This window comes from Filicampus tigris, chromosome 11 (genome assembly GCF_054856515.1).
Source record: "Filicampus tigris isolate MCC_2025a chromosome 11, RoL_Ftig_1.0, whole genome shotgun sequence".
Classification (NCBI taxonomy): domain Eukaryota; kingdom Metazoa; phylum Chordata; class Actinopteri; order Syngnathiformes; family Syngnathidae; genus Filicampus; species Filicampus tigris.
In genome coordinates this window covers 17,875,770-17,902,053 of record NC_141227.1, presented here as the reverse complement: position 1 = coordinate 17,902,053, position 26,284 = coordinate 17,875,770, and the positions used below count along the sequence as shown (strand labels likewise).

The 26,284-nt window shown below is 40.0% G+C and overlaps 3 protein-coding genes and 1 long non-coding RNA gene across 8 annotated transcripts; 3 read left to right on the top strand and 1 right to left on the bottom strand.

Annotated features, from left to right (window-relative positions):
• Nucleotides 1-542: 542 nt before the first annotated feature.
• On the bottom strand, nucleotides 543-17,781 carry LOC147139998 (uncharacterized). 3 transcript variants are annotated; one of them, XR_015088617.1, is made up of 4 exons: nucleotides 17,661-17,781; nucleotides 2,504-4,104; nucleotides 1,528-1,568; nucleotides 543-977 (listed from the first exon to the last, which is right to left on the bottom strand). It is a non-coding gene; the product is annotated as an uncharacterized LOC147139998 (long non-coding RNA). The 3 variants fall into 3 exon arrangements; XR_015088616.1 differs by lacking the exon at nucleotides 17,661-17,781 and having other exon boundaries at nucleotides 2,504-7,230; XR_015088615.1 differs by lacking the exons at nucleotides 543-977; nucleotides 17,661-17,781 and adding an exon at nucleotides 5,531-7,230 and having other exon boundaries at nucleotides 1,405-1,568.
• LOC147140000 (protein FAM161A) lies at nucleotides 779-4,914 on the top strand. Of its 2 annotated transcripts, none has more exons than XM_086044846.1 (4): nucleotides 779-946; nucleotides 1,384-1,625; nucleotides 2,532-2,684; nucleotides 3,726-4,914. In XM_086044846.1, exons 1-4 carry the CDS (start codon nucleotides 884-886, stop codon nucleotides 4,366-4,368), a joined length of 1,101 nt encoding a protein of 366 aa, XP_085900972.1. In that variant the 5' UTR covers nucleotides 779-883; the 3' UTR covers nucleotides 4,369-4,914. The 2 variants fall into 2 exon arrangements, with proteins under 2 accessions (XP_085900972.1, XP_085900970.1); XM_086044844.1 differs by having other exon boundaries at nucleotides 2,514-2,684.
• On the top strand, nucleotides 6,521-11,959 carry LOC147139999 (uncharacterized). Its single transcript, XM_086044847.1, has 6 exons — nucleotides 6,521-7,306; nucleotides 8,260-8,396; nucleotides 9,042-9,176; nucleotides 9,275-9,302; nucleotides 10,490-10,528; nucleotides 10,776-11,959. Exons 1-6 carry the CDS (start codon nucleotides 7,267-7,269, stop codon nucleotides 10,889-10,891), a joined length of 495 nt encoding a protein of 164 aa, XP_085900973.1. The 5' UTR covers nucleotides 6,521-7,266; the 3' UTR covers nucleotides 10,892-11,959.
• On the top strand, nucleotides 14,744-25,281 carry slc17a5 (solute carrier family 17 member 5). Of its 2 annotated transcripts, XM_086044843.1 has the most exons (11): nucleotides 14,975-15,122; nucleotides 15,723-15,814; nucleotides 16,770-16,960; nucleotides 18,543-18,776; nucleotides 19,602-19,689; nucleotides 19,763-19,849; nucleotides 19,941-20,059; nucleotides 22,037-22,198; nucleotides 22,505-22,785; nucleotides 22,854-22,944; nucleotides 23,244-25,281. In XM_086044843.1, exons 2-11 carry the CDS (start codon nucleotides 15,802-15,804, stop codon nucleotides 23,382-23,384), a joined length of 1,407 nt encoding a protein of 468 aa, XP_085900969.1. In that variant the 5' UTR covers nucleotides 14,975-15,122; nucleotides 15,723-15,801; the 3' UTR covers nucleotides 23,385-25,281. The 2 variants fall into 2 exon arrangements, with proteins under 2 accessions (XP_085900968.1, XP_085900969.1); XM_086044842.1 differs by lacking the exon at nucleotides 15,723-15,814 and having other exon boundaries at nucleotides 14,744-15,122.
• The last annotated feature ends 1,003 nt before the right edge of the window (nucleotides 25,282-26,284 follow it).

Below are 26,284 nucleotides of genomic sequence, written 5' to 3'. Positions count from 1 at the left end.
AGGAAGACAGGAGACAGATGGAAAACCTGAGGAGGTGGTTTAGGTGAACGGATTAACGCGTCAAATCTTTGGATTGAAGCCAGACATCACGTGACAAAATGTTTGGCTCCAAGTGTGCCACTGGGACAAATAACCAGTGTATTCATTTCTACACATTCATTATACGACCATATTTTTCTTCAAGATAAAATGATCAATCATGTCTAATTTTCTCAAGAAAAAAAAAGCATGATAGGGATTACGGTTTTTTTTTCCAAGCACAAGAGCATTTCAACAAAAATGTGTGTAATACTACAAATAAAATAACTATAAAAACAGTTTTTTTAGAAGACTCATTTGTTCAGCACAAAATTATAATTTTACAACAGTGTACTATTTTTTATGAGAACAACGTATTTCAGTAATAGTTGGATAAAAATGTCATCTAATAAGAATACAATCTCAATTATTCCAGAATAGTTTGTTTTTTTGTTTGTTTTTTTGGAAATGAAGCATGAATAATGCACAAACAGCTAAACTTCGTATACGTTCTATTAAATTATGCTATTACTGTACGGCTTTTTTTTTTAATCATCGTAGACTCTAGAGTGTTCTTTTCAAACCCCATTCTGGTCATGACTGCTTTTAAAGCAACAAAAGATGTAAAGTAGGTCAATATTTTTGGGTTGTGAAAGTCCCTCTGATCGACAGGTGGGCAATCTTGTGGGTCAACGTGTTAATCTAGTCAATCCCATAAAGAGCATCTGTCTATTGGGCCCCTCTAGTCACGAGCCATTACACTTCAGCCACTCGAAATCTACCAGGACATAGCCAGCATCAGATCAGGATCGGACCATCGGCATAACCGCACAAGTGGCACTTTTGGCACCGAGGGAGCATCGGGATGGCGTTGAGGTTGCGCTCCAACTCTCTGGATGACGACCGACGAGTGGAGTCCAGCCACCAGGTGAGGACTCACAAAAACAGCAAGAATTTCTCTGCAACAAAAGGGTTTCTTTTCAAATCTTACCTGACATCTAAGCCTTTATGAAGGGAAAAAAAAAGCATCTACCAGTGTAGTCAGATTCTTTTTCCGAAAAAAAAAAGTTTCCTTTCTGGGGGTTCATAAATATTTTAGTTTAATATTTAAAAGATTTTTTTTTAAATATAACTATGATTTTGGAATGCTTCAAAATGTTAAAAAAAAAACTTCCGAAAAAAAAAGTAACTTTGAGAAGTCAAATTGTATGAAGGGGAAAAAAAAGTCCGATTTTGAAAAAGATTAAACTTCTTACAAGAAAAAGTAACATTTTCAAGAAAGTAATTTTTCAGCGAAAAAAAAAAGTTCAAAAACAACGTTTATTTCTGGGAATAAAATAACATTTTCCACTGTGCACATGACAGGAAGATGACGAGGCCTCTTTGTGTAATGGCGGCAGTAGTGGCAGGAGCGTCCGTAGCTCGCTCTCCGTGCACATCTACGGCTTGCAAAGGCGGCACGACCATGTTGACTACTACCACAGTTTGGAGGATCTGAAGACAACTCACCTGAACAATATGGCCCAGCTGGAGAGGATGTACATCCGTCACTGGGAGGAAGACGAGGACGGACGTGTGCAGAGGGACGGCCATTACAGATCAGTCAGGTTTGTAATCATCATACTGTGCGTGCGTGCGTGTGTGTGTATATATATGTGTGTGTATATATATGTGTGTGTATATATATATATATATATATATATATATATATATATATATATATATATATGTTCAGGCATATATTCTTTATCCTCCGCAAAAAATAGTCAATATTATTCCCCCTCACTGAATCACTCAGTAGTTGTGACTGTTTGTCGGCAGGGCCGTATTATACTGCCTCCCAGTGGCAAAGGTTGTCACAACAGGAGCAGCAGCACAACAAATTTAATTGAAGCATGAAATCATGATGCACAAACTGATTAATTCTTTACATTATGCTTTTAATTTGATTTTATCAAATATGGTAAACAGTGCCTTTTTCCATTAACTCGTTCCATCTATTGGTAATTACCGTTTGGGTGTGTGTCAATTGTGGTTTTTTCGTCAGTCTCTGCAGACTTTCTTTAATAAAAATATATATTTTTTTAAATGGTATTTATGTTGTACTAATATTTTTTAAGGGTCGTATGTTGCAAAAAGAAAAGTAATTTTGCCTACCAAATTTTATGTTGCTGTGTGAATCTGGGTTTGGGGGCTGATTTTTGTTTTAATTCATATCAATCAGACAAAATCTCTAGTTCCAGTTTATCTTTGAGGCACTTAAGTACTTGGCCAAAATGACCACAAAATGTCCTCTTCAAACCAAAGTGGAAGACTTCCCGGGTCTTTTCCGGCATGACTTTTTTGTGGGTCTACTCATGACTGACATGTCCACCGCAGTCCACATTGCTAAAGAAAACTTGCTTTAGGGGCTGAATTTTCAAATATTCCAGTCGAATTTGTTTTTGAAGGATACCTGGGAATGACCAAAATGAGCCTGACATACCTCCTTACAGGGCTTTGTCCGCATGCAGGAAGCTCCAGAGAATTAATTCCCAGGAGGAGTTGGACATCAATGAGACATCGAGCGGCTCCGACCAATCCGAGCTGTCTGCAGAGGACAGCATGAGGGGAATGACGCCGGATAATCCCAGGAGCACTCCGACCCGGCGACAAACCTTCAACAGGTCGGTGAAACGACAAAATGAAGGGACAGTTTCTTGAGCTTCTTTGACACAGCCTGTCATCTGACAAGAATAAAGTTGGCTTTTTTCAGGAAAACAGGCATTGTTTTATGACTTTAAAATAGACATCTTCCAAAAAATTAAGACATATTTTTTTTATAGGAAAAAGGAGCAATCTAATGAGAAAATTGTATTTTTCAAGAAAAAAATAGTAATTTTAAAAGATTAAAGTTGTTTTTTTAGAGAGCTATTTTCAGAGAGTCATTTGAGAAAAAATGTGGTAAAAAATAGTCATTTTACAAATAAAATTTGATTTTTTTTGGGGGGGGGGAGTACAGATTTTCCCAAAACAAAGTTTACTATTTACTGAAAAGAAATGGAAATATGAGAAACAGTAATAATATAGCAATTAGCAATTTCAAATTATTTTTAGGAAAAATTGTCATCTTTTTGAGAATTAAGAAGCAGAAAGTAAGAATTAAGAAAAATCATGATTTAGAGAATACAGTACATTAGTAATCCTATGAGAATACAATTTGAAATGGCATTTTTTTTTATGAAATTAAATTTCTAGAAGAAAGTAATTCTCGCAGTAATTTTATGGGAGAAAAATTAAATTTTTGGAGAAAAAAAATCGTGTGGGCAGAATTTTTTTGTAATTTTTTTTATGAAGTTGATCTTTTTTCTCCGATTGAAGACATCTTTGTCAGAGAAAAATTTAATTTTTCCAAAAAGTCATATTGTAAATTTTGTATTGTCAAGTTGTGTTTTTTTTCCTCAAGAAAAAGGTTGTGATACTACCCAGTATAAAATTGTATTTATCAGGGAAAAAAGATGCAAATTTATAAGAATGGATATATTTTTTAAATAAGTCACTTTACAGGAAAGTCATATCTTTTTAAGAAAAAAGTATTTCAGGCTAAATTCTGCATGTCACCTATTTTGCATGACCTCTGTTTGAAAGGGGGTCACGTGACTTGATTTAAAGGGCCGCTACTTGGGAATTGAGATTATTATGGTGTGACTCTCTTCCCTCCCCGCCAGTGAGCGTGTCCTCAGCCCAGAGGACATGATGATGAACCAGAAGCACTTCAGGTTCCAACCCAAGTCCTCGAGTCCCAACTCCCAGGGAGGTGTGCCGCGTCAAAGGCTCTTCAAGGCGCGGCCCGGCCACTCCAAAGTCACAGTGCCCAAACCTTTTCAGATGATGCTGCGAGAAGTGCGAAAGGTGCGCACGCGTTCCGAAGTGGAGCTTGAGAACGCGCTGCTCCGTCGTGAGCTGGACGAGCTCAGGGAGTGCCAGAAAAGGTTTCGGGCCTCGCCTGCGCCGGCTGACGTACGCCGGCCTCTACACGACGTCATCAGGCGGCACTCCCCGCGTCGGGCCAGCCCGGGCGCGCCCACTCCGCAGCCCTTCCGCTTCCTGGAAAGAGAGAGGAAGAAGCGGGAGTCCAAGATGGCTGCAGAGCTGACCAGTAGTGGGCGTCCACAAGAGATGCGGCAGGCTTTCACGGCCCGGCCCAGAACCACAAGTCAGCAGTCATCCGCCACCCCAGGCCAGTCGGACGCCTCCACGCCTCCTAGAGGTCTGCCGTACAAGGCAGTGAAGAAGCAGCTGGAGGTGTCCATCGAGCTGGTCAAAGAAAGTGAGTGCTCCCACGCTGGCGTGACGAGCAACAGGAACTAACAGACTGCTCCGTACATTGAATTTGTTTTTTACTGTCTTTAACGGAAGACTTTGGAGTGTTGAAGCTGCTAGCATGATTTGGGCCTCACTTCACTCCTGCCCTACCCTTCCGGCTACCCTACCCAATTCAGCAACAGGCATGACTTATTCATGATGAAGTATTGGACAAAAAACAATACCCTCCCTTTGCAAGAGCCCTCGTGCGTCCCAATGAGCCTCTGTGAACAATGCACAGGAGTAAATGATTCATGCGTAAATGATTCATGCATCCCTTGGTCATTGTAACAGTCAGTTATTGTAGTACGTTGTCTCGCCACACGGTGACGCCTCTTTGGTTACTTTATTGTATCAGTTGTTCACTTCTTTTGCCCTGAACTTCAGTGCACTTTTTGTCATGGACTCAGTCGGGTGTACGCGACCGCAGTGCTCTGAAGTAACGCGTGCTATGCTGGGGCAGCATTGTTTTGTTTCAAACTTCAAATGTTTACTTTGAAAAGCAAACGGTACATTTTTTGAGAAAAAAATAAAAGCAAACCTTTCAGGTGATATTCTAAGAAATTACAACAGAATAAAAAATACACTAACAATAAAGATCTCTTAATTTTGTAAACTATTAAGACACTGAAATCTTTGAGCATAGCAGTATTCAAGTTAAAGACATGTTGTCACTACAGTAAATATACACTTTGTGATGACAAAAAATACATATTTTTACAATTTAAATGTAGATATTGAATTTATAAGTTAATTGTTTTTCATCTCATTTTTAGATATGTAAATGTTCATTACATGTCTCGTGATAACGTACAATTTCTAGTATAGGATCAGTGAATTAAAAAAAAATGTTTTACTTGGCAAAATTTTATGACTTGATTTATGAATTGCTTGTGTCAGGATAATCTGGTCAAGATAAAATAAGATAAGATAAGAATGCCGTTATTTGATCCCACAGTGGGGAAATTTTCATTGTTACAGCAGCAAAGATATACGTCACACAGGGACGGCGGCATAATGTAGCCATTAATGTGTAACATTGACGGCAAACATTCGGGATCAAACCTATGTAAATATAAGCAGTAACATGTGTATATACACATGGATCCATGTGGTGAGGTGGTGGGCCTGCCTTCCTCGCCTTCATCTTCTTCAGCTGGTTCCTCACCTGAGATGTTGTGAAGGCCAAGGCTGGGCAGGAGGGAGTGGTGGCTATCTGGTGTAGCTGGGAGCTGGGAGCTGGAGACTGTGGAGAAAAGGGGGGAGGGGGTGACACGCCCAGCAGGAGGAGTAGGTGGAGGCTGCAGCAGGAGAGACTGAGTGGGGGCAGGCATCTGATCGAACCTATTGAAAAAGAGGTTCAGCTCATTTGCCCACTGCAGGTCCCCCCCAGTCCGGGTCTTGGGTTGTCTGTGGCCTGAGATGGTCTTCAGGCCCCTCCAGACTCCCCTGGCGTCATTCTGCAGCAGCTGCTCCTCCATCCTCTTCCTGTAGGACCTTTTCCCCTCTCTGATCCTCCTCCTCAGCTGGCGCTGCACAGTCTTCCGCTCCTCTATGTTGCCTGATGCAAAAGCCCTCCTCTTCTCCTTCAGGAGAGCTTTTATGTCTGGTGTGATCCAGGGTTTGTTGTTGGAGAAACACCTTACTGTCCTGGTGGGTATGGTGTTCTCCATGCAGAAATGTATATAGTCTGTAACAATGTCCGTTAGACTACTAATGTCTTCCCCGTGGGCATCGCTGAATACTTCCCACACAGTTGTGCTGAAGCAGTCCTTTAAGGCCTCCTCGGCCTCTCCAGACCATCTCTGAACCGTGCGGGTCACAGCTGGCTGCCTGCGGACCAGAGGTTTGTACACAGACTGGAGAGCCACCAGGTTGTGATCAGCTTTGCCCAGCGGGGGGAGGGGCAGTGATTTGTATGCCTCCTTGGTGTTGGCATAGAAAAGGTCCAGTGTTTTATTGTCTCTGGTGTGGCAGGTGACATACTGTGTGAATGAAGGCAGAGAGGAGGAAGGGGAGGCATGATTGAAGTCACCAGAGATGAGTATCAGGGCATTTGGGTGCTGTGTTTGTAGCCTGCTCACTGCTGCAGTCAAGAGATCACAGGCTGTGTCGCCGCTGGACGTAGACGGTCACCGCGATCACATGACTAAACTCTCGCGGGATGTAGAATGCCAACAGCTAGCAGCTCAATATCCCTGCTGCAAAGCTGCTCCTTAATCGTGATGTGCCCAGGATTACACCATATATCGTTCACAAACACAGACAGCCCTCCTCCTTTACTCTTTCCACTCTCCAGCGTCCTGTCCGCGCGTATGATTTGGAAGCCGTCCAATTCTACGACCGCGTTCGGCGTTAGCGCTGTTAGCCACGACTCCGTGAATAGCATCAGGCTAGCCTCCCTCTCGTGCCGGGTAAGCGCCGCTAGCTCATCCATCTTGTTGGGGAGCGATCTAACATTCCCCATGATAACAGACGGGAGGACGGGATGGTATATCGGGTCTCGCCTTGGGAGCCGGTGCAGGGTTAGAGTGCTAACAGCTGATTCCGGCTGTAAACAATGGGGGCGCAGCTCCGAGCCAAGTCGCCGGACACGATTGCGCAAAAAATAGCCATCAGCAGCAGCAAGAATACCGCAGTTTGGGTGTCTATTGCTACGCAAGTTACGCCTATCACCTATATGAAAAAGGTATGAGGTAGAGTAATAGTAAGGAACAAAAACACACGAAAAGGCTCACCGATGAGCCGGAGCTATGAACCGGAAATGTTCAGTCGGTTACTTAGCGGACTACACCAGACTACGCCGGTCACAGCCGGCCACCAAATACGATCGAGAGCTAGCAAGTAGCGAGCTCACAAGAAGCCAACCGTTCGGAAGGGGATCTGACTGGAAGAGGGGCAGCAATGATTGCGGGGGTCATGGCGCGGTTCTGGATTATTTATTGTGAGTAATAATTTAATACAAATCAATAATTTTAAGTCGTTTAACTAAAAAGTGCTTTTCACGTGACGATGAAAACTTTTTCGCGCTCGCCACGTGCGCATGGTGTAACACTTAACAGAATCACGCAAACCTAATGTCCACTGATAGTGTAGTGGTACACACGCCTGAGTTGTGTGCGGGCAGCGGATCGATTCCCGCTCAGTGACAGTGTCTATGTGTGCCCTGCGACTGGTTGGCGACCAGTTCGGTTTGTAGTCAGCAACTCCCCGCGACCCTATGTAGGATAAGCGGTTTGGAAGATGACATGACATGACGCAATCCTAAGCAGAACAAACTAGAACCTAGTATACAAACAGAATATGAATAATGGAAAATTATAATAAACTCCCACATACATTGCAGCCCCTTCAGTACACAACAACAAAGGGTTTGAAGCAAATAAATTGACAACTTACACTTTTTTCCAATGCAAGGGACTGTCTTGCATAAAAATACCATTCAATTACGACACAAAACTGCTGAACAGCAAACCAACAAGTGCAAGATCTAATTTTGTGCACTTTTTCTCCCACAAAATTCAACTCATTCAAAATTTTAACATTTATTTTGGTTTTATGTTTGCTCTGCATATCATTCCAAATCCACAAAAAATTATGCCTACTCATGTTGTATTATATAGCAGTAGAAGACCCAGTGCAAGCACAACTAAGACATCTACCACACACATAGAATATTGGGTTTGTTTATAAACCATTAAAAAACAAAAATCAGTTTATCATGGGGCCACTCCCTCCCAGTTAATTGCACATCCCTGCTCTAGTGTTTTAACTGATTGTCTGTGTGTCAATACATCATTATGGAGGGGGATAGGGAGAGTGTGACCATGAGTCGTTAATATGTGTGTGAGAGGCTAGGTTACAATATTTCATCTGTGTTTTTCTCTTGTCTGACAGTTGTTGTTGTGGAGTTGTACAATGGCCACCCCATCGGTCCCTTCTGCAAAGTCACGTCTGATTCCAAAGGGTGGTACTTCCAAATCGTCAGAGATGAGACTCCACCCTGCCCTCTATTCCAATGGATCGATAAGATGGTGGGTTACATGGTGTCTCACTAGTTACTTTTTACTTTCGCTGTGCTAATACTGTTGAACGGGGGTAGTGGGGCTCCTGCCAGGTACACAGTATATGTACCATTTCAAATTAGTTGATCAAATGCTCACATATAGCAGTCGGAGTACAGAAAGCGCCAAGGCAGCTTGATAGGGATCTTGCATCTTTCCATGTCATTCGGGCACCATTTATTGTAAGACATGATCAAATGGTAAAATGCTAGCAGTTTCCAGGGTTAAGTAGCAACCCGAGTAGGGAAACAAATTAGGAAGCTTGATAACTTTTACATCATGCCCTGTTGTTTGGCACTACTTTGAATAAGAATTGGTAAAATAGTGACATATTATAACAATATGGCAGGGAGAATTGAAAAAGTGCTAAGCAAGATAATGGTTTTACATCATGCTCTATAGTGCCATACTATTTCTAATGAGAATCAAAATATTAGCATATAGAGTAATCTGAGTCGAGAAAGCTCTGAGGCAGATGAATAATACTACATCACACCCTGTAGTCAGATCCTACTTCAAATGAGAATTGGTGAAATGCTTACATGCTAGCAAATTTAGCCAGCTAGCCATCCAAGTAGAGAACGCTCCTAATGATCGTGCGTCTGTCCATTTTAGGATGTTGTGCTGGCTAACCACCAACAAACCAACAATTCGATAAGGGGCAGTGTGGTCCGGGTGTCTAACGGCACCTATCTTCATCTCGGCCGATGTTTGGAAAACATCCATCGCAAACGAGACTGCCCTAGAGAGGTGAGAAAACATCACGATTCCACCAGTGATGCCGTGTCCTCATTTTTCCTGAAGACAAAAATGCTAAGTGACCTACTTGTGTTGTGCTTTCTGCTCAGGAGGATGTACAGGTTGTCCAATGCTTAGGTAAGCCTCATTGTCATTCTTGTTCAATTCTTCCACTTCTGCAAAATACTAGCGGGCAGCATAGATTGAACAAATGCACAACGCTGCGGAGTGAACGTCTCTATATTGGGGTAGACTGAAAAAAAAAACCCAAATAGCTCCCTGGAAACGCACGCAATACTGCCAAGCGACTCCCTTTAAGATAAGATAAGAAAAGAATGCCTTTATTGATCCCACAGTGGGGAAATTTTCAGTGTTACAGCAGCAAAGATATAGGTCACACAGGGACGGCGGCATAATGTAGCCATTAATGTATAACATTGACGGCAAACATTCAGGATGAAACCTATGTAAATCTACGCAGTAACATGTGTATATACACATGTATTATACATGTAACAATTATTATATGTATATGTATATTATACATGTAACATGTATTATATGTATAATACATGTAACATGTATTATATGTATAATATGTATAATACATGTTACATGTATAATACATGTGTATAAACATGTTCCCAGAAGGCCCACTAGTTGAAACACAGCATTCTGATTAATATTGCGTTTGTGGAATATGAGTTAAGCAGCAAAATCCACTCCTTTTTAGCCATCTCTGGGGGCGGCCATTTTGTCATTCTGTTGACTGAAAATGACATCACCCTCAGGCTCAAATAACAACCAATCATAGGTCAGCTTCAGAAAACAGGTGAGCCGTGATTGGTCGTTATCTGAGCCCTGAGGGTCTGTGATGTCATTTTCAGTCGACAGAAGTGACAAAATGGCCGCCCCCTGTGATGGCTAAAAACGGGTGGATTAACTCTTATTCCACACACGCAATATTCATCAGAATGCCTTGTTTCAACGAGTGGGCCTGCATGGAACATATTCTGGAAAAAAAGTGTTTGGGTGGACTTCCACTTAAAATCTATGTATAATACCCCATCGATTTTGGGTGATTTTAGGATGAAAAATGTTTTGGGGAAATTGTGGTAGCTTCCCATAAATACTGCAGAGCGTCTGCCTGTAGATTGAAGTAGACAGGTTGTAATTATAAATGGTTCCGCGAGAAAGAAATACACAATACTGTGGTGTGACCATTTGTTGATTTTGGAGTAGGGCCAGTATTGAAAGAAATACGCCAACATGTTGAATAATGGGACAATCTCAGGTTCTGAATTTTTATATTTTTTCATTCGCAGTCCACTGCACCGAAAGTTCTGAAGCTCCTCTGTATATCAGTAAGTGTGCATTGCAAGCAGACAATTTGCGCATACGCCGCGAATGCACCTCCACACGCACCTCATTTGTGTCTGCACCTTGGACATACTCAAAGCTAACGTGTTTTTGTAAACTGACAATTTCAAATTTCACAAAAAGATGTAGGTTTATTTGTTAAAAAAAAAAAAATCTCCCATGATGACCTGCTGTTCACTGTACAATCTTGCCTATTACTCAAAAATATTGAACCTTGTGCTCCCCTGACAGAAATCACAATTGCCATTGCCGTGCTGGTGGTTTTCTTGGTTCTGGGCCTCTTTGGTTGGTTCTACGTCCGGCCCAGAGTTACCAGGAAAACCTATGAATCATCGGTTGCATACTGACAAAATGGAATGCAGTCGAACTGCACAGCTACAGTTGCAACGTAACTGGACCTTTGCTCCGCTTTTCCTTCAACACCGTTGATGTACGTCATCGGATCAAGAGAGATACAAAAAGGGGGTTCCTTTCAAACACGAAAAGGACAGCACAGTTTCAAATTAAATAAGATAAGAATGCCTTTATTGATCCCACAGTGGGGAAATTTTCATTGCTACCTCAGCAAAGATATAGGTCACACAGGGGCGGCGGCATAATGTGGCCATTAATGTATAACATTGACGGCAAACATTTAGGATCAAACCTATGTAAATATACGCAGTAACGTGTATATACACATGTATATACACACCATCCTACATCTACATAAAAAATATGAGGAACACTCATTTCGGCCTGTACATAGTACAGAGGAAAAAATACTCTAAGTAAGTGACAGTGCTGCAGTGCTGTAGTGAAATGTAAGGAACAGCATTGGATAAAAATAAAACTAGACCAACAGTAGTGGGGAATGTTGAGTATTGCACAGTATTACAGTAATTTAAAGTAAATTAACTGCATTTTTCCTTAATGATGCCATTACAAGCTTGATTTCATTTTTTTTCCCCATCCTTTTTCTCTCCCACTTGAAGTGTCTTTTGTATGTCTCTATTTTCCATGCGTTTTTTTGGTATGGATAGTAAAATAATTATAGTATTTAATCTTAGTCTGTTGCAAACTCTTTTATTTTTGACATTGTTCAGTTACGAGATGGGTACATTCAGGGTTCACTGTAGTAACTAGGACTTTCCCCAACGTGTCGGAGATAGCGTGCTAGAAGTCATTGTGGGTAATGTTGTACCTTTCATTTTGTAACGATTGCTCAGAAGTGAGTTTCTCCCAGCTAAAGTGAGAGTCCAAAGAGGCACAAGGGTACAGAGAGCAATATCTAACTAACTGAAGGGAACCCCACGCTATGCTGTAATGTCTTTTGTATATTGTAATTTATGCACTGTACGTCGATTCATTTGGCTTTCTAGGCCGGAATGTGAATAAGAATAAGAATAAGAATAAGAATGCCTTTATTGATCCCACAGTGGGGAAATTTTCATTGTTACAGTAGCAAAGATATAGGTCACACAGGGGCGGCGGCATAATGTGGCCATTAATGTATAACATTGACGGCAAACATTTAGAATCAAACCTATGTAGATATACGCAGTAACATGTGTATATACACATGTGTATACACACCAACCTACATCTACATAAAAAATATGAGGAACACTCATTTCGGCCTGTACATAGTACAGAGGAAAAAATACTCTAAGTGACAGTGCTGCAGTGCTGTAGTGAAATGTAAGGAACAGCATTGGATAAAAATAAAACTAGACTAACAGTAGTGGGGAATGTTGAGTATTGCACGGTATTACAGTAGTGGGGAATATTGGGTATTGCACGATATGAGCTCAGGTGCAGGACTGCACAATTGCACTAATGTCCGCCAGTTTGTAGAGACTACACAATGTTCTTGTTAAAGAGTCTGACAGTAGCAGGCAAGAAGGAACGGCGGAATCTCTCCTTTGCACAGCGAGGGTGTAACAGTCTGTCACTGAAGGTGCTGTTAGGGTGCCCTGGAGGGGGTGGTCCGGGTTGCCCAGCATTGATGACAGCTTGGCCAACATCCTCCTGTCCCCCACCGAGTCCACAGAGTCCAGGGAGCAGCCCAGGACAGAGCCGGCCCTCCTGACCAGTTTGTCCAGCCGCTTCTTGTCCCGGGCCGAGACGCCGCCTGCCCAGGTGACCACTCCCTGGAAGATGACCGATGCAACCACCGAGTCATAAAAGTTCCTGAGGAGTGTCCCCTGAACCCCAAAAGACCTCCGTCTTCCTATAGAGGGCGTCTGTGTTGTCGCACCAGTCCAGTTTATTGTTCAGATGAACACCCAGGTACTTGTAAGTTGAGACTCTCTCAACATCTGTTCCCCGGATATTCACTGGTGCAGGTGGAGAGTGCTGGCGCCTACCGAAATCCACCACCATTTCTTTGGATTTCCCCGCATTGATCAGGAGGCGGTTCTGCTGGCACCAGTCCACAAAACCCTGAGTGAGTTCTCTGTACTCCCGATCATCTCCGCCTGTGATGAGGCCGACAATCGCAGAGTCGTCAGAGAACTTCTGCAGGTGACAGGTAGGGGTGTTGTACTTGAAGTCCGAGGTGTAGAGGGTGAACAGGAAGGGAGCCAAGACAGTTCCCTGTGGGGCCCCCGTGCTGCAGAGGAGCACGTCAGACCCACAGTCCTGTGTCCTCACATACTGTGGCCGGTTTGTGAGGTAGTCCTGGATCCATGTGGTGAGGTGGTGGGCCACCCCCGCCCGCTCCAGCTTGTCTCCCAGTAGGGTGGGCTGGATGGTGTTGAAAGCACTGGAGAAATCAAAGAACATGATCCTCACAGTGCTCCCCGCCTTCTCCAGGTGGGAGAGTGAAGTGTGGAGGAGGTAGATGATGGCATCATCCACACTGATGCCAGACTGATATGCGAACTGGAGTGGGTCCATTGAGGAGCTCACCAGGGGGCGCAGGTGGACAAGGAGCTCACCAGGGGGCGCAGGTGGACAAGGACCAGTCTCTCCAGGGTCTTCATCAGGTGAGACGTCAGCGCCACTGGTCTGAAGCTGTTGAGCTCCTTTGGGTGGGGGGTCTTTGGCACCGGGACCAGGCAGGATGTTTTCCATAGCTGGGGGACCCTGCCCAGCTTCAGGCTCAGGTTGAACATGTGCTGGACAATTCCACACAGCTGGTCTGCGCAGGATTTGAGGAGCTGGGGGCTGATGCCATCTGGACCCGCTGCCTTCCTCGCCTTCATTTTCTTCAGCTGGTTCCTCACCTGAGATGTTGTGAAGGCCAAGGCTGGGCAGGAGGGAGTGGTGGCTATCTGGTGAAGCTGGGAGCTGGAGGCTGTGGAGAAAAGGGGGGAGGGGGCGACACGCCCAGCAGGAGGAGTAGGTGGAGGCTGCAGCAGGAGAGACTGAGTGGAGGCAGGCATCTGATCGAACATATTGAAAAATCAATAAAATCATTATCACTATAAAAGTATTATCTTAAATTCACTTGGGAGTCCGTGATGGAGGGAGTAGATATCACATGCTGACCTGTACGTTAGACATTTTTATATGTCTTATTTTATTATTTTTTGTAAGATTACTACTTTTGATCAAAAATGATTTTCCCAAGATTACCAATTTAATCTATTGGAAATGCAACATCCATGCATCCATCAATTTTCTATACAAAAAAAGTTCTTTTTTTTTTTTTAAATGCTGTTTTTTCCATGTGTTACATTTTGTGGCTAACTTAACATAACTGGGTAAGTTAACTTAATTGACTACAGTATTCTAGAAATTACAATAATAAAAATACTACTTTATTCTTGTAGTACAGTTACTATTTGCTTTTCAGTATGAAATGACTTTGATGCTTTTTAATAGACGATCAAAATATTAAGATTTCAGTCATTGGAGTTGTTTATATTGGTTGCACATCATAAGAAATATAATTCAAATAAAATCAGTGACTTGTTTATGATTTATGAACGGATATGAAATACCGACTTGCATTACATAGACCTGAAATCATTATCAACTTCAATGAAAAGTAATGAAAATAATGGGGGTGATTACAGAAATGTATAATTGTGGTTATGACACTTTCCAAACAAAATATAAAGGCCAATATAGTGCACATTAAAAAAAATCTTTTCATTTAAAGATTTTTTGGGGGGGGGGCATTAAACAATCTTGTTTTGCGCAGTACTATATATTTAGTTTCTTCGAGAATGTAGCACTAATTGGGGCAGCCCTCAAATAATCACATACTTTCAATTTGTGTTTTACAAAAGGAAAACTTAACGAAATCGTGAAGTATTTAGTTGGGTTTTTGCTGTATTTTTAAAGGCAATTCTTCGCTTTATTTGAATGTAAAATTTAAAAAGCAACAAGCCGCAGGAAGGTCCTTTTAAATTTCCTCCTATTAATTTTACGAAACTCCTTGCGCACTTGAACGCCACATATGACGTAAGAGAAAACGGGTGGAGCCTACTTCCGCATCCAGTTCCTGTGTGGCTGTTGTTAGCTTAGCTCGTCATGTCTGCTGCAAAGTGAGCCAAATGGAGTCGCACGACACGGACACAGAGGGCGAGGAGCAGCAGCAACAACAACCGCTTCTTCACCGCGGACATAAGAACAACATCCAGCGGGGTAAGAGAACCGCGGTGCGGCCGGCTGGTGACGAGACGCCCAACCTAAGAGCCGTCGCTTGACATTTCCTCCCCCCAAAAATATTGTTACGCGTCTATAAAACAAATAACACATTTTGTAGATATTTTTCCTCTCCATAGTTTGTCTTAGCGTTGTGACACTCGTGATCTAGTCACGAGTTGGATTTTTTTTACGACATCTTGTTGACTAGGCACTTTTGGTCGTAAGCAGATGGTGGATGGAAAATCTTAAATTTACGAAAGAAGAGGAGTAATACATACACAACTGACTGACCACTGAATGGTGTACCGAAGATGTGTTTTGAATGAAACAAAGATGAACCCCCCCTCCCAAAGTTATTACTATTACTTAAAAAAAAATAGATTTTTTAAAATACTAATTTCTTGAAAAAAATCATGCAATGTTTTCTTGTAAGATTATTATTTTATTGAAATTTAAAAAAAAAATTGACATCTCCTTTTACTGATTATAAATCACAGGCTTAATTTTGTCTAGACAGCATTTGGGCCTATAATAAACAAAAAACAATTTTAGGGATGCTCTTATAATGACTGATGTCTGCTTCGTTCAATGACACAGGACTTAAGGTGAAATCCAAATCACAAGAGAAGAGGAATAACACACACCTCACTGGGTGGAGTCTTGTGTTGCAGTTCAGATGCAGAACATTGGTAGGATGACTGCTTGAAGGCTTTTTGTAAAATGACTATTTTCCCCTCCCCCCAAAAACAACTGCTCTCGCAAGATTTTTTATTGTAAAAATCACCTTTTCTTGAAAAAAAAATTTAAAACGTGTCTTCTCGTAAAATAACCATTTAATCGCTGCTGGAAAGAGGTTGCGCTAAAGACAATTTAAAGGGAAACCTGAGTGACTTGATAGATAATAGGAGTAATACATGCTACCTGAAGGTATCCTAAAACTTTGACACTTTTGCACAATATTTCATTTTTCACCGTAAATACAGTGCTGCCTTGATATGAGTGACTCAACCAACAACATTTTCAAGATTTCAAGTTTTATTCAGGCCATTTTATGTGGCAGTGACTCAACTGCTTAACAAGCAATTTGCAAATGCAATCAGTGGGCAAATATTTAACAAAGAGGCTTCACGCCATTTGTCGCCACTCCCAGTTAAAATATATTGACTAAAGTAAGCACAAACTAAACAGAATTACAACCGTAATTTAAAAGGGCTACTTAACTGTCTTGAAGTCTGCCAGTTTAATGCGAACACACTATCCTCTGCGAACTAATTTTACAGCAATTTACTGAAGATATCTTACACTGCCTCCAGGTGGCCAACACCAGAAGGAGGAGCACAATGTCGATTGTACTGAACGAAATAAAAAATCTTTACATTCTATTTGTCATCATTGTGTGTTGTTATAAAATATGTTATAGACTAGAGTGTTTTTAACATCAAGCTACAAAAATGCCTTCTTTTTTGGGCAGGCTGTAACAGATTAATGCCATTTCAGTTTATTTGAAATTAAATGCAAAACAATGATTTAAATTAAAAACGTGGTAATAAATCACGGTACCACTGTATTTACCAGTTTAACGTCCCACGTAAATTAGCTTTGACTATCCTGCTAGCCTTTTCCTTCTTTTTTTTTGTCCCTCAGCTCCAGCATGTTGCTCGGTGCGCTACGGCCTGGCCCTGCTGTCGTCCTTCGGCTTCTTCGTTGTCTACAGCCTGCGTGTTAACCTGAGCGTGGCCATGGTGGACATGCTCAACACCACCCACCAAGAGCACCCCAACGGCTCCGTATGCCCCGCCCACCCCAGCCCCGCAAGGCCCAAACACAACCACACTGTGAGTTGCTCATTTTTCATTTAAGATTTCTTTTGATCAAAAATGGAACCTTACTCTAGAAAAAATATATAATTTTATTTTATTTTTTTAAATGAAAAAAAAAAAAAATCATAGAGGGATGACTATTTTGTTTAAATATAAATAGCTTCTCTAAAAATAGGTATTTTTTTGTAGAAAAAAAATGCTATTAAAAAGTGACTCAAAAGTGAGTCTCAAAAAAAGATTTTATTCTCTATATTATTCCTATAAACGAATTACTTTTTAAATAAAAAAAGACAATTATCCAAAGACTGATGCATTCATTTATTTTTTAATAAATTCAGATTTAAGATCTGATCCCCCCCAAAATTAAAAAATCCTCATAGGATTGCAACTTCTTTCTAGCAAAAAGAAAATCTGATTTAAAACCACAATTTCATCTTGCAAGATTGCTTTTTGTACTATCCAAAAATACTGAAAAATAATGTACTCATAAGATTGCTATTCTTACCACCTTTTCTATCAAAAACCCAACATTTTATTTTTGTAAAATAGGTATTTTTCCTAATGGAAAAACAAGCCTAAAATGACCACTTTTTCCATGTAAAACAACAACAACCTTGTCAGTCTTTCCTTTTCTAACCACAAAGGTCAACGGGACACTTCACATTGAACATCAATATGTCAACGTGCTCCAACAGACACAAAAGATTTGTCTTACTTTTTAGATGTCTTGGGTCTCTGTGCCGCTTCTTCCCATGGCTCCATTTGCTGTGTTACATATTAGTTTGTCAAATTAAAATAATAATAACTATTAAAAACAAAAAAAATGCTGTCACGAATTAAACAAAGCCAGCCAGCCGGCAGGTACGGTTGACAACGTTTCCATCAAACATTTTCTCCTAACAAGCACACCTGTGTCAATCAACCGCCCATTCACGAGGCTGCGTGCTTGCTTGCACACAAAACATTGGCCACTAGATGGCAGAATTGCTCATTTTAAAACTGGGTTCTAGTAAAATTATATTGAAGATAAAGTATTGGCTAAAGAAAAACTTTTCTAAAGATGACCCTTTTATTCTTATAAAAAATTGTACCATAGTCAAATAAAATATTCAAAAAATATTTGATTCTCTTGGAATTCCATTGATGACCCCTTTTTTTCCATATCCAAACATGCCACTTGAAATAAATGTGAATTTACCATTTTGAAAATGCTATTTTATTTTCGCAAGATAATTTTTTTCCCATCAAAGTGGAACATTGTTCTAAAAAAAATAATTTATAATTGGAAAAAAATGAATTTATTCCTCTAGAATTCCTACTTTTTCAAAGGAAAAAAGACCACTGAGATCTCCCAAAAATATATACATTATTGAACAACAATTAGTCTCATAAGATTGTTTTTTTCATCAGAAATGGGACCTTGTTTTCTTAAAAAATAAATAAAGAGTGAAAACTAAAATACAACTTTGATCTTGTGGGTTTAATCCTTTAGTTTTATCTAAAATATGACTCCTGTCCTAAGATGATCACTTTTTTTCATTTAATGAAAAACTGCAATTTTAATTTATGTGTTAAAAAAAATTGGCTTTTGTGACAGGCCAGCGTGTACGACTGGGACTCTGAGACGCAAGGCTGGATCCTGGGCTCGTTCTTCTTTGGTTACATCCTGACCCAGATCCCCGGGGGCTACCTGGCAGGCCGTATGGGGGCCAAGTGGCTGCTTGGTTTGGGCATTCTGGGGACAGTGGTGTTCACGCTGCTCACCCCCTTGGCGGCCGACCTGGGTGCCAGCTACCTCATCGCCGTCAGGGTCCTGGAAGGTGTCGGGGAGGTTTGTCAACAGAGTGGAATCCTTGGAAAAAGAACATACAAATGTCACAAGTGGCAAAAATGTTATTAAAAGCTTGTTTGATATCAGGAGAAAAATAACATATCCCAAAAAGGGGGGAAAAAACAAATTAGAAAAGTTGTTTTAAATATTGTCATTTGTTTTTTGTAGAAGCTAAGCGGAGGGCAGATTATTAAAATTAAAAATGTAATATTTGTGTAAGCAATCTCAATGCGCTCATAAGATTACAACATTACTTTTTTTCTCTCAAAAATTGGGTCTTATTTTTTTAAAAAATGTCATGGTAAACATGATTTCAATCTTGAGATTGCTACTTTTTTGAAATGAAACAAATGAGAATTTGTATTCATTAAAAATGTGACCTTATAAATATACATTGACTACTGAAAGTATTTTATGCTTAAGATTTCTAATTTTTTTTAATCAAAATCAAATTTCATCAAAAATACAATATTTTTCTTGAATATGCACTCATCACTGAAAAAATATTTAATTCGACTTTAAGTTGACATACATTTTATTAGATTTTTTTTAAGATTATTGCTTTCCCAAGATCACCAACTTGTTCCTATTAAAAAAATACAACCTTAATCTTAAAAAAAAAAAAAAGTGATTACAAAAGTACAATTGTATTTGTGTAAGAGTATTACTTGATTCTGGATACAATTTTCTTTTTTTAGGATTACTACGTTTTTTTGTTTTTAATTAAAAAATGCAGTCAATTCTTGTCGGTTTCCATTCCCAGTATTATGAATCTGAATGAATTTTGCCAATAAGGACATGTTGTGGTGTGCGTGTACATTTTAGGGCGTTACCTTCCCTGCCATGTACAGCATGTGGGCAGTGTGGGCGCCTCCCATGGAGAGGAGTCGTCTTCTCACCATCACCTACATCGGTGAGACTAAAAAGCTCATCCGGCGGCATGTCAACATTTCATTGTTAAACCTTACCCTGTGCGTGTATGGTAGGAATTCACATAGGGACAGTGGTGGCGCTTCCGCTCTCAGGTGAAATCTGCTTCTACCTGGACTGGACCTACGTCTTCTACATCTTTGGTAACAGCACTGACTCAGTCATGCTCACACTGATTTGATCCAATAAGCACATGGGATGACTTCGACTTTTTTGTACATTTTGTGTGTGAAGGTGCAGTGGGCCTGTTGTGGTTCGTGCTGTGGGCATTCCTGGCATTCGACAGTCCAAACATTCACCCGTGGATCTCGGAGCGGGAGCGAGTCTACATCGTGGGTTCACTGAAGAAGGAGGTGACGCGCAGTCCTGTGTCCGCACACAGCAAAGTCAAGTTAAAGTTAGATGGTGGCGTTACCACGTGTCTCGAAGTGCAAAAGGCTGCAAACACAGCTAAGAGGGACTGAGTAGTTGTCACTCTTAGTTTTAAAAAAAAAACATGTCTGACATCTTATTTTACAACTCTTAATTACGAAAATTTAATTAAAGAAAATAAAATACTTATATAATACGCTTAACCATTTTGATAGTTAAAACGCCGCAAAAAATACGTCTGTTTCATTTTGAAGGTTAAAAGTAAAAAAAAAAAAAAGGCATCAAGTGTTATTTTGAAATTCTTGACAGTCAAAATTCAATTAATAAAATCCTTCAAAACACATCCAATGCCTTATTTTGAAGATAAACTATCTTTATACTTGTTGTATTTCATCGTCTTATTTTGAAACTATTTTGGTAGTCAAAACTCAATGAAAAAAAACAACAACCTTGAAACACATATAACATCTTGTTTCGCCATCAAAACCTAAATAAATAAATACATAAATAAATATAAACATGTGTCCAACATTTTGCTGGGAAACTATTTTGGCAGCCAAAATGGAAAAAAAAATACTTCAGTCAGTCTTGTCTTGAAGGTTAAAAGTAGAAAAACACATTTGGTGTCTTATTTTTACAGTCCAAAAAAAACCCCCACCAATGTTCAACATTCTTATTTTTTAAGCTATTTAGCATGTATTAGTTGAATTAAAACTACATTCTGTCCTTATTTTGGCAGTCAAAACAAAAAAACGGGGAAAAAAATTACCTTACTTACAATTTATTTAAAAAATATATATATATGTGGAGTCAAAACGTAAAAACAAGACAAGATGGGGGTCCCAAAAAATCATTATTTGGAATGAAATGACTAATGCCCTTTTTATAAAAAAATGAGCATCAGAAAATTTGTTGCCCAGGGGTGTTTTTTGTTAATATTGCAAAATAAATAAAAACAAAGGTAATGTATGATATTTGTGTAGAATTTTATGTCGAAAAAATATTTTTAAAAACAATGAAGCGTTAACATAATTAACATACCGTATTTTCTGGACTATAAGTCTCAGTTTTTGTCGGGGGTGCGACTTATACTCTGGAGCGACTTATGTGTGAAATTATTAACACATTATATTGTATCTCTTTCCTTTTCAACGTCAGCAAACAATACACCAAACAACCATAGGAATGCGTTCTAAGGCTGCATATAAACCTGCATTACATATTGACTTTACAACGGGCGGGATAACATGTATAGTGTATATCATTTCACATCTTATTGTAACCCACGTAAAGATACAAAGATAAATCCTAAAAGCAATTAAAATGCATGAATAATTTAAATGGTTAAAATCTAACATTTTGATAAGTAATTCAAATAGTATGATAAATACAATTTGACTGTCTATCAATATACATCCATACAAAATATTGTACTGTTGCTTCAAGACATTGGCAGGGGTCTTGCGTCAGCCACACGTACGGTAGCTGAGAGCGGGGAAGAGAACAAAGAGATAATTACGACCGAATACATAAATACTTTTGGAGACTTGGAAACATTCTACACGGTCGGGGATAAATAAAATACTTATTTAATCGATCTACAACCGTTTTGGTGAGTTTAAAGTTATCTTACCGTAACTTTCTTGTAAGCTACATGTGTGAATGTTAGCTAAATGTTACCATCGTAGCTCGGCGGAAATGATGTGTACTAAGAGCACAATTCATTTCCTCCAAAAATGCGACTTATACTCCAGTGCGACTAATATACGTGTTTTTTTTCTTCTTTATTATGCATTTTATGGCCGGTGCGACTTGTACTCCGGAGCGACTTATAGTCCGGTATATAGAATATGGTAGTTAACAAAAAAAAAACCCAAAAAAACAGTTTGTGAATCTTGAATTATTACTGTATTCCATTTCTTTGTATTGTGGTGTCTACAAACTGTGATTGGTACCAGCTCTCGCCGCCGGGCGGACACATCCCCTGGAGAGCCATCTTGACGTCTGGCCCGCTGCTGGCCATCGTGGTGGCTCACTTCTCGTACAACTGGACCTTTTACACCCTCCTCACCCTGCTGCCCACCTACATGAACGACATACTGGGCTTCAGCATACAACAGGTGAGGAAGCTGCCCCAAAACACGTTAAAATATCAATTGTCAGAAAACCACATTGAGTCGTACGTCAGATAAAACATCTCCAAGAGGGCTTTCCAATTTTGTGATTCGTTTAAAGTAGATTAAAAAAAAAAAAAAATACCAGCTCTCATAAACCACATCGAGTTGTATGTTAAATTAAGTGTCCTGATGGGGGCTGTCTAGATCTGCAATTGGTTTGTCAATATACTCTGATATGACGATGTAATGACCCCAAAAACCTGTTTCTCCCCTCCCCGCTTGAAAACGTGACTAATCTCTCCGAATCAGAACGGCGTGCTGTCGGCTCTGCCTTACCTGGGCTGCGCTCTGGTCGCCGTGCTGAGCGGTCAGCTGGCCGACTACCTGCAGGAAACGTGCCGCTACCCAACTGTCGCGGTCCGCAAGACCTTCTCCGTCGTGGGTATGATCGGACCGGCCGTCTTCCTGGTGGCGGCCGGTTACACGGGATGCAACTACATCTTGGCGTTGACTTTCCTCACCATCTCCTCTTCGCTGGGCGGAGTTTCGGCGTCCGGCTTCAACATCAACCACTTGGATATCGCTCCTTCGTAAGTACTCTTTATCGGCAAGTGGACCAGAGCGTATCATTCACCTGTCGATGATGTCATCCTGGCAGGTACGCGGGCATCCTGCTGGGCATCACCAACACCTTCGCTACCATTCCTGGCATGGTGGGACCAGTTATTGCAAGAAGCCTCACTGTAAATGTAAGACTTGTTTTTTTTCCTTCTTTTATTAATTTTGTTACTGGGAGTTTACTCTTGTCAAACATTTTCATAGTAACACTTGTTTGTTGTGTTTTGTTGTCGTTGTTTGTTTTAACCGTTAAAACCGTTTCAAAAGAAGTCATCAGATGTTTGTTTTTTGTTTGGCTTTTAGATGTGTTACGTAAGTAAGTATTGATTTTTAACTGCATTCCAAATGAGATGTAAGACATGAAATATTGTGATTTTTGACTAGGAAAATTAGAGTGCAAAGAGTGTTAAGTCCATGATGTCTGTGTTAGGACACCATTGAAGAATGGCAGATTGTCTTCTACATCGCGGCAGCCATCAACATTTTTGGCGCCACCTTTTACAGCATCTTTGGGCGAGGCAGCGTGCAGCCCTGGGCCATAGACGCCAACGACTACACCCCCCAAGACTAAGACCAAAACACGCTTACGTAAGAAGAAAGCAAATTTCCGGAGATTTAACAGAGAATTTACTGTCTTACAGCGAACCCCCATTTATCGCAGGGGATATGTTCCAAACTCATGCCTTATAGGTGAAAATCTGTCAGGACGGGGGGACCACGTAACACAATCGAATTCCCTCTAAAGTGAAACGAAATGTGTTTTCAATTTGACAAACCACAAAGAAGGCTGTTGTTAACCACTTTGGCATATCTAAATGATTAGCAATATCGGCAAGTATTTAAAAATCAAGTACCCTCATTCTCCCGCCTTTCTCTCAGCGCACGTACTCATGGCTGACAATGAGGCGCTCGGCGGCGCTCAAGTTGAAGTGCGTCGCTAGGCACCGTTTTAACCACACACACAAAAAAAAAAATTCTGAAAAACTGAAATGACAAATTGTCCAATGATATATCGCCACAATTTTGTACTACATACTGTAGATCTGTCTTTGTACATATTTTAAGATGTTATCTCCAAATATGTCATTTATATTTAGAAAGAAATCTATGAATTCACATATACAGGGTTTTTACAATTATTAAAACACTGAAAGAAGACTATTGTGTAACATCAGTTAATCAAATGATGTCATTCCGTCAAATAAAACTAGCTTTCACAGTTCACACTATCATATAATGCGAAATGTCAAGGACGGGCTAATGGAAATTACCATTGACGTCATGCTACTTACTGAATTTGTTTGACTCAAAATTCCGACTTCGCCGTTTACTGCCAAAACCCATGAAAAAAATAAATAAATAAATAAATCGCTTAAAAATCTGAGAGGGGGCGGTGAACAACCGCAATATAACGGGGGTACACTGTACTACAGAGAGAACTGGGACATTTTGTGGTTTGTCATCAACCCTCTGTACATTTCGCACAATGATTTGGTAAAAAAACGGCTTATGAAGGGGCCTAGTCACCTCCTGGAATATTCATTTAGGTTGCCGAGTTTCCACAAATTTACTTGTAAGGGAGTCGCTGATTGGCAGCTTGTTTTGTTAGCCCCATTTCACAGCAATTGGCGGCTTTTTCAGCGTGTGCCTTTCACACTGAAACCTCAGTTTATTTTTTTTGTGCTGGTTATTTTTCTTTGTGACAAAATGTACCGTTTCCTGCTCAAAAGGAGCCTCTTGATTTTTATTTCAAAGAGCGGAAACAAAGCTGCGACTTTTTAGTGTTTTCCAATACTCAGGTGTGGCATAACGGAATTATAAGGGATCACTTAGTTACTGTTCGATAATCTGAAGTGTGTGTTTTTTAAAGTACGCTAAAGACGCAGAAGCTAGCTTTTAAATACGTTAGTGTTAGAAGTGACTACAAAGTCCATTTTGCACATTTTACAGATCACTTCGCTAGTCACTTATTCCTCAGTCTTGCACTTGTGCCTTAATGAAGCTTTTGAACCCGGTCACACTCTGGACCGCATTTCAAAACAATGGAAACATGTGTCATAATTCTTTAAAGAGAGAACGAATGTCTTAAAATCGCTGTAAAGCAGGGTTGTGCAAATGTTTGCTAATAATTCACCTTTTGTTTCATGAAACCTGCTAAAATCAGATATCCTTTGGGAACCGCTGTTTATGTAAACTTGCATGTAAAGAGTTCTCAAATCATCATGTGTGATAAATATTCAATCATCACAGCAGAATGGTGCTGTCATATTGTCTTATGTCTTATTTCTGTTGTTTTGGAAACCAGACGTGATTATGGGGAGAAAGTAGACAGTAACAACACTGCTATAAAACGACCAAAGTCTATGATGTTGTGTACATTTTGTGTAAAAATGCTTCAAAAACATTTTAACATACTTTGTATTTCTTTATTGTAAAAAAAATTATAATAATACATGATGTAACAAAAATGTGTGGGTTTTTTTTTTTAGCTGGAATGCCTAAAGTTGCATTTCAACTGATTATATTGGTGAAGATGTACTTGAGTAAATTTAGCTGTGAACTTGGTCACCTAATGAAATAATCTCAAACTAAAAAAAAAAAAAAAAAGCTACATCATTTTGCGCCATCTCGTATTAACTGCTTCCGATTGTGTCTCATTTGGCACATTGAATTTGCTACAAAATGGCCATTTCAAAACAAAATGGCTGACTTCCTGTTCACTTGTAAGCATGGTCCTTGAGGCTTTTTCTTGTGTTTTCCTGTTATGATAGACACATACACCCTATTTCAAATTCACCGGTCAAACTGGAGAATGTTTTCGAACTTTCCAAGGGGTGAGTTTTGAGTCTGGTTGGGGACCCCAAATAAGACTTTTTTTTTTTTTTTTTTTTTTTTTTAAATCAGGATATAAACACTTTGCCGACATTGAATCTTTGGGCATGTTGAAGCCAAACAAAAGGTGATAAACAACGATTCCTAAATCTCAAAATGAGATCAATTGCAAAATTAGTTACGCCTGCACACGAGAAACAAAACATTAAAAAATCTGTTTTTACAAAGTTAAAATACTCATGTTTGACCGGATGTATTAATTTAATGGTTTTATTTGTTACTTTTGTAGTTTTGATAATGTAATGCATCATACTCTGATGTTTCTAAAACCCGATGCTGCAGCCATATATTTTAAAAAACTCAGTATAAACAATACAGGGTTGATGTCCATTCAAACTTGAAAACATTCACAAAATTCAGGTCATTGGGAGCCATTTTTCCCATATTCCCTAAATTCCACTTTCCTCTTCCAAATTGAAATTGCCCGCTTTATTTTCCACAGTAAAATTAGCAACTGTATTAGAAATTTACCTCACATTGACTGATTCAAACCAGTCCAGCTATATTCAGCTCCTTCAGGACATATGAAATTTGTATACTAAATTCAACAGATACAATTAATTCCACAGCATTTCAGTT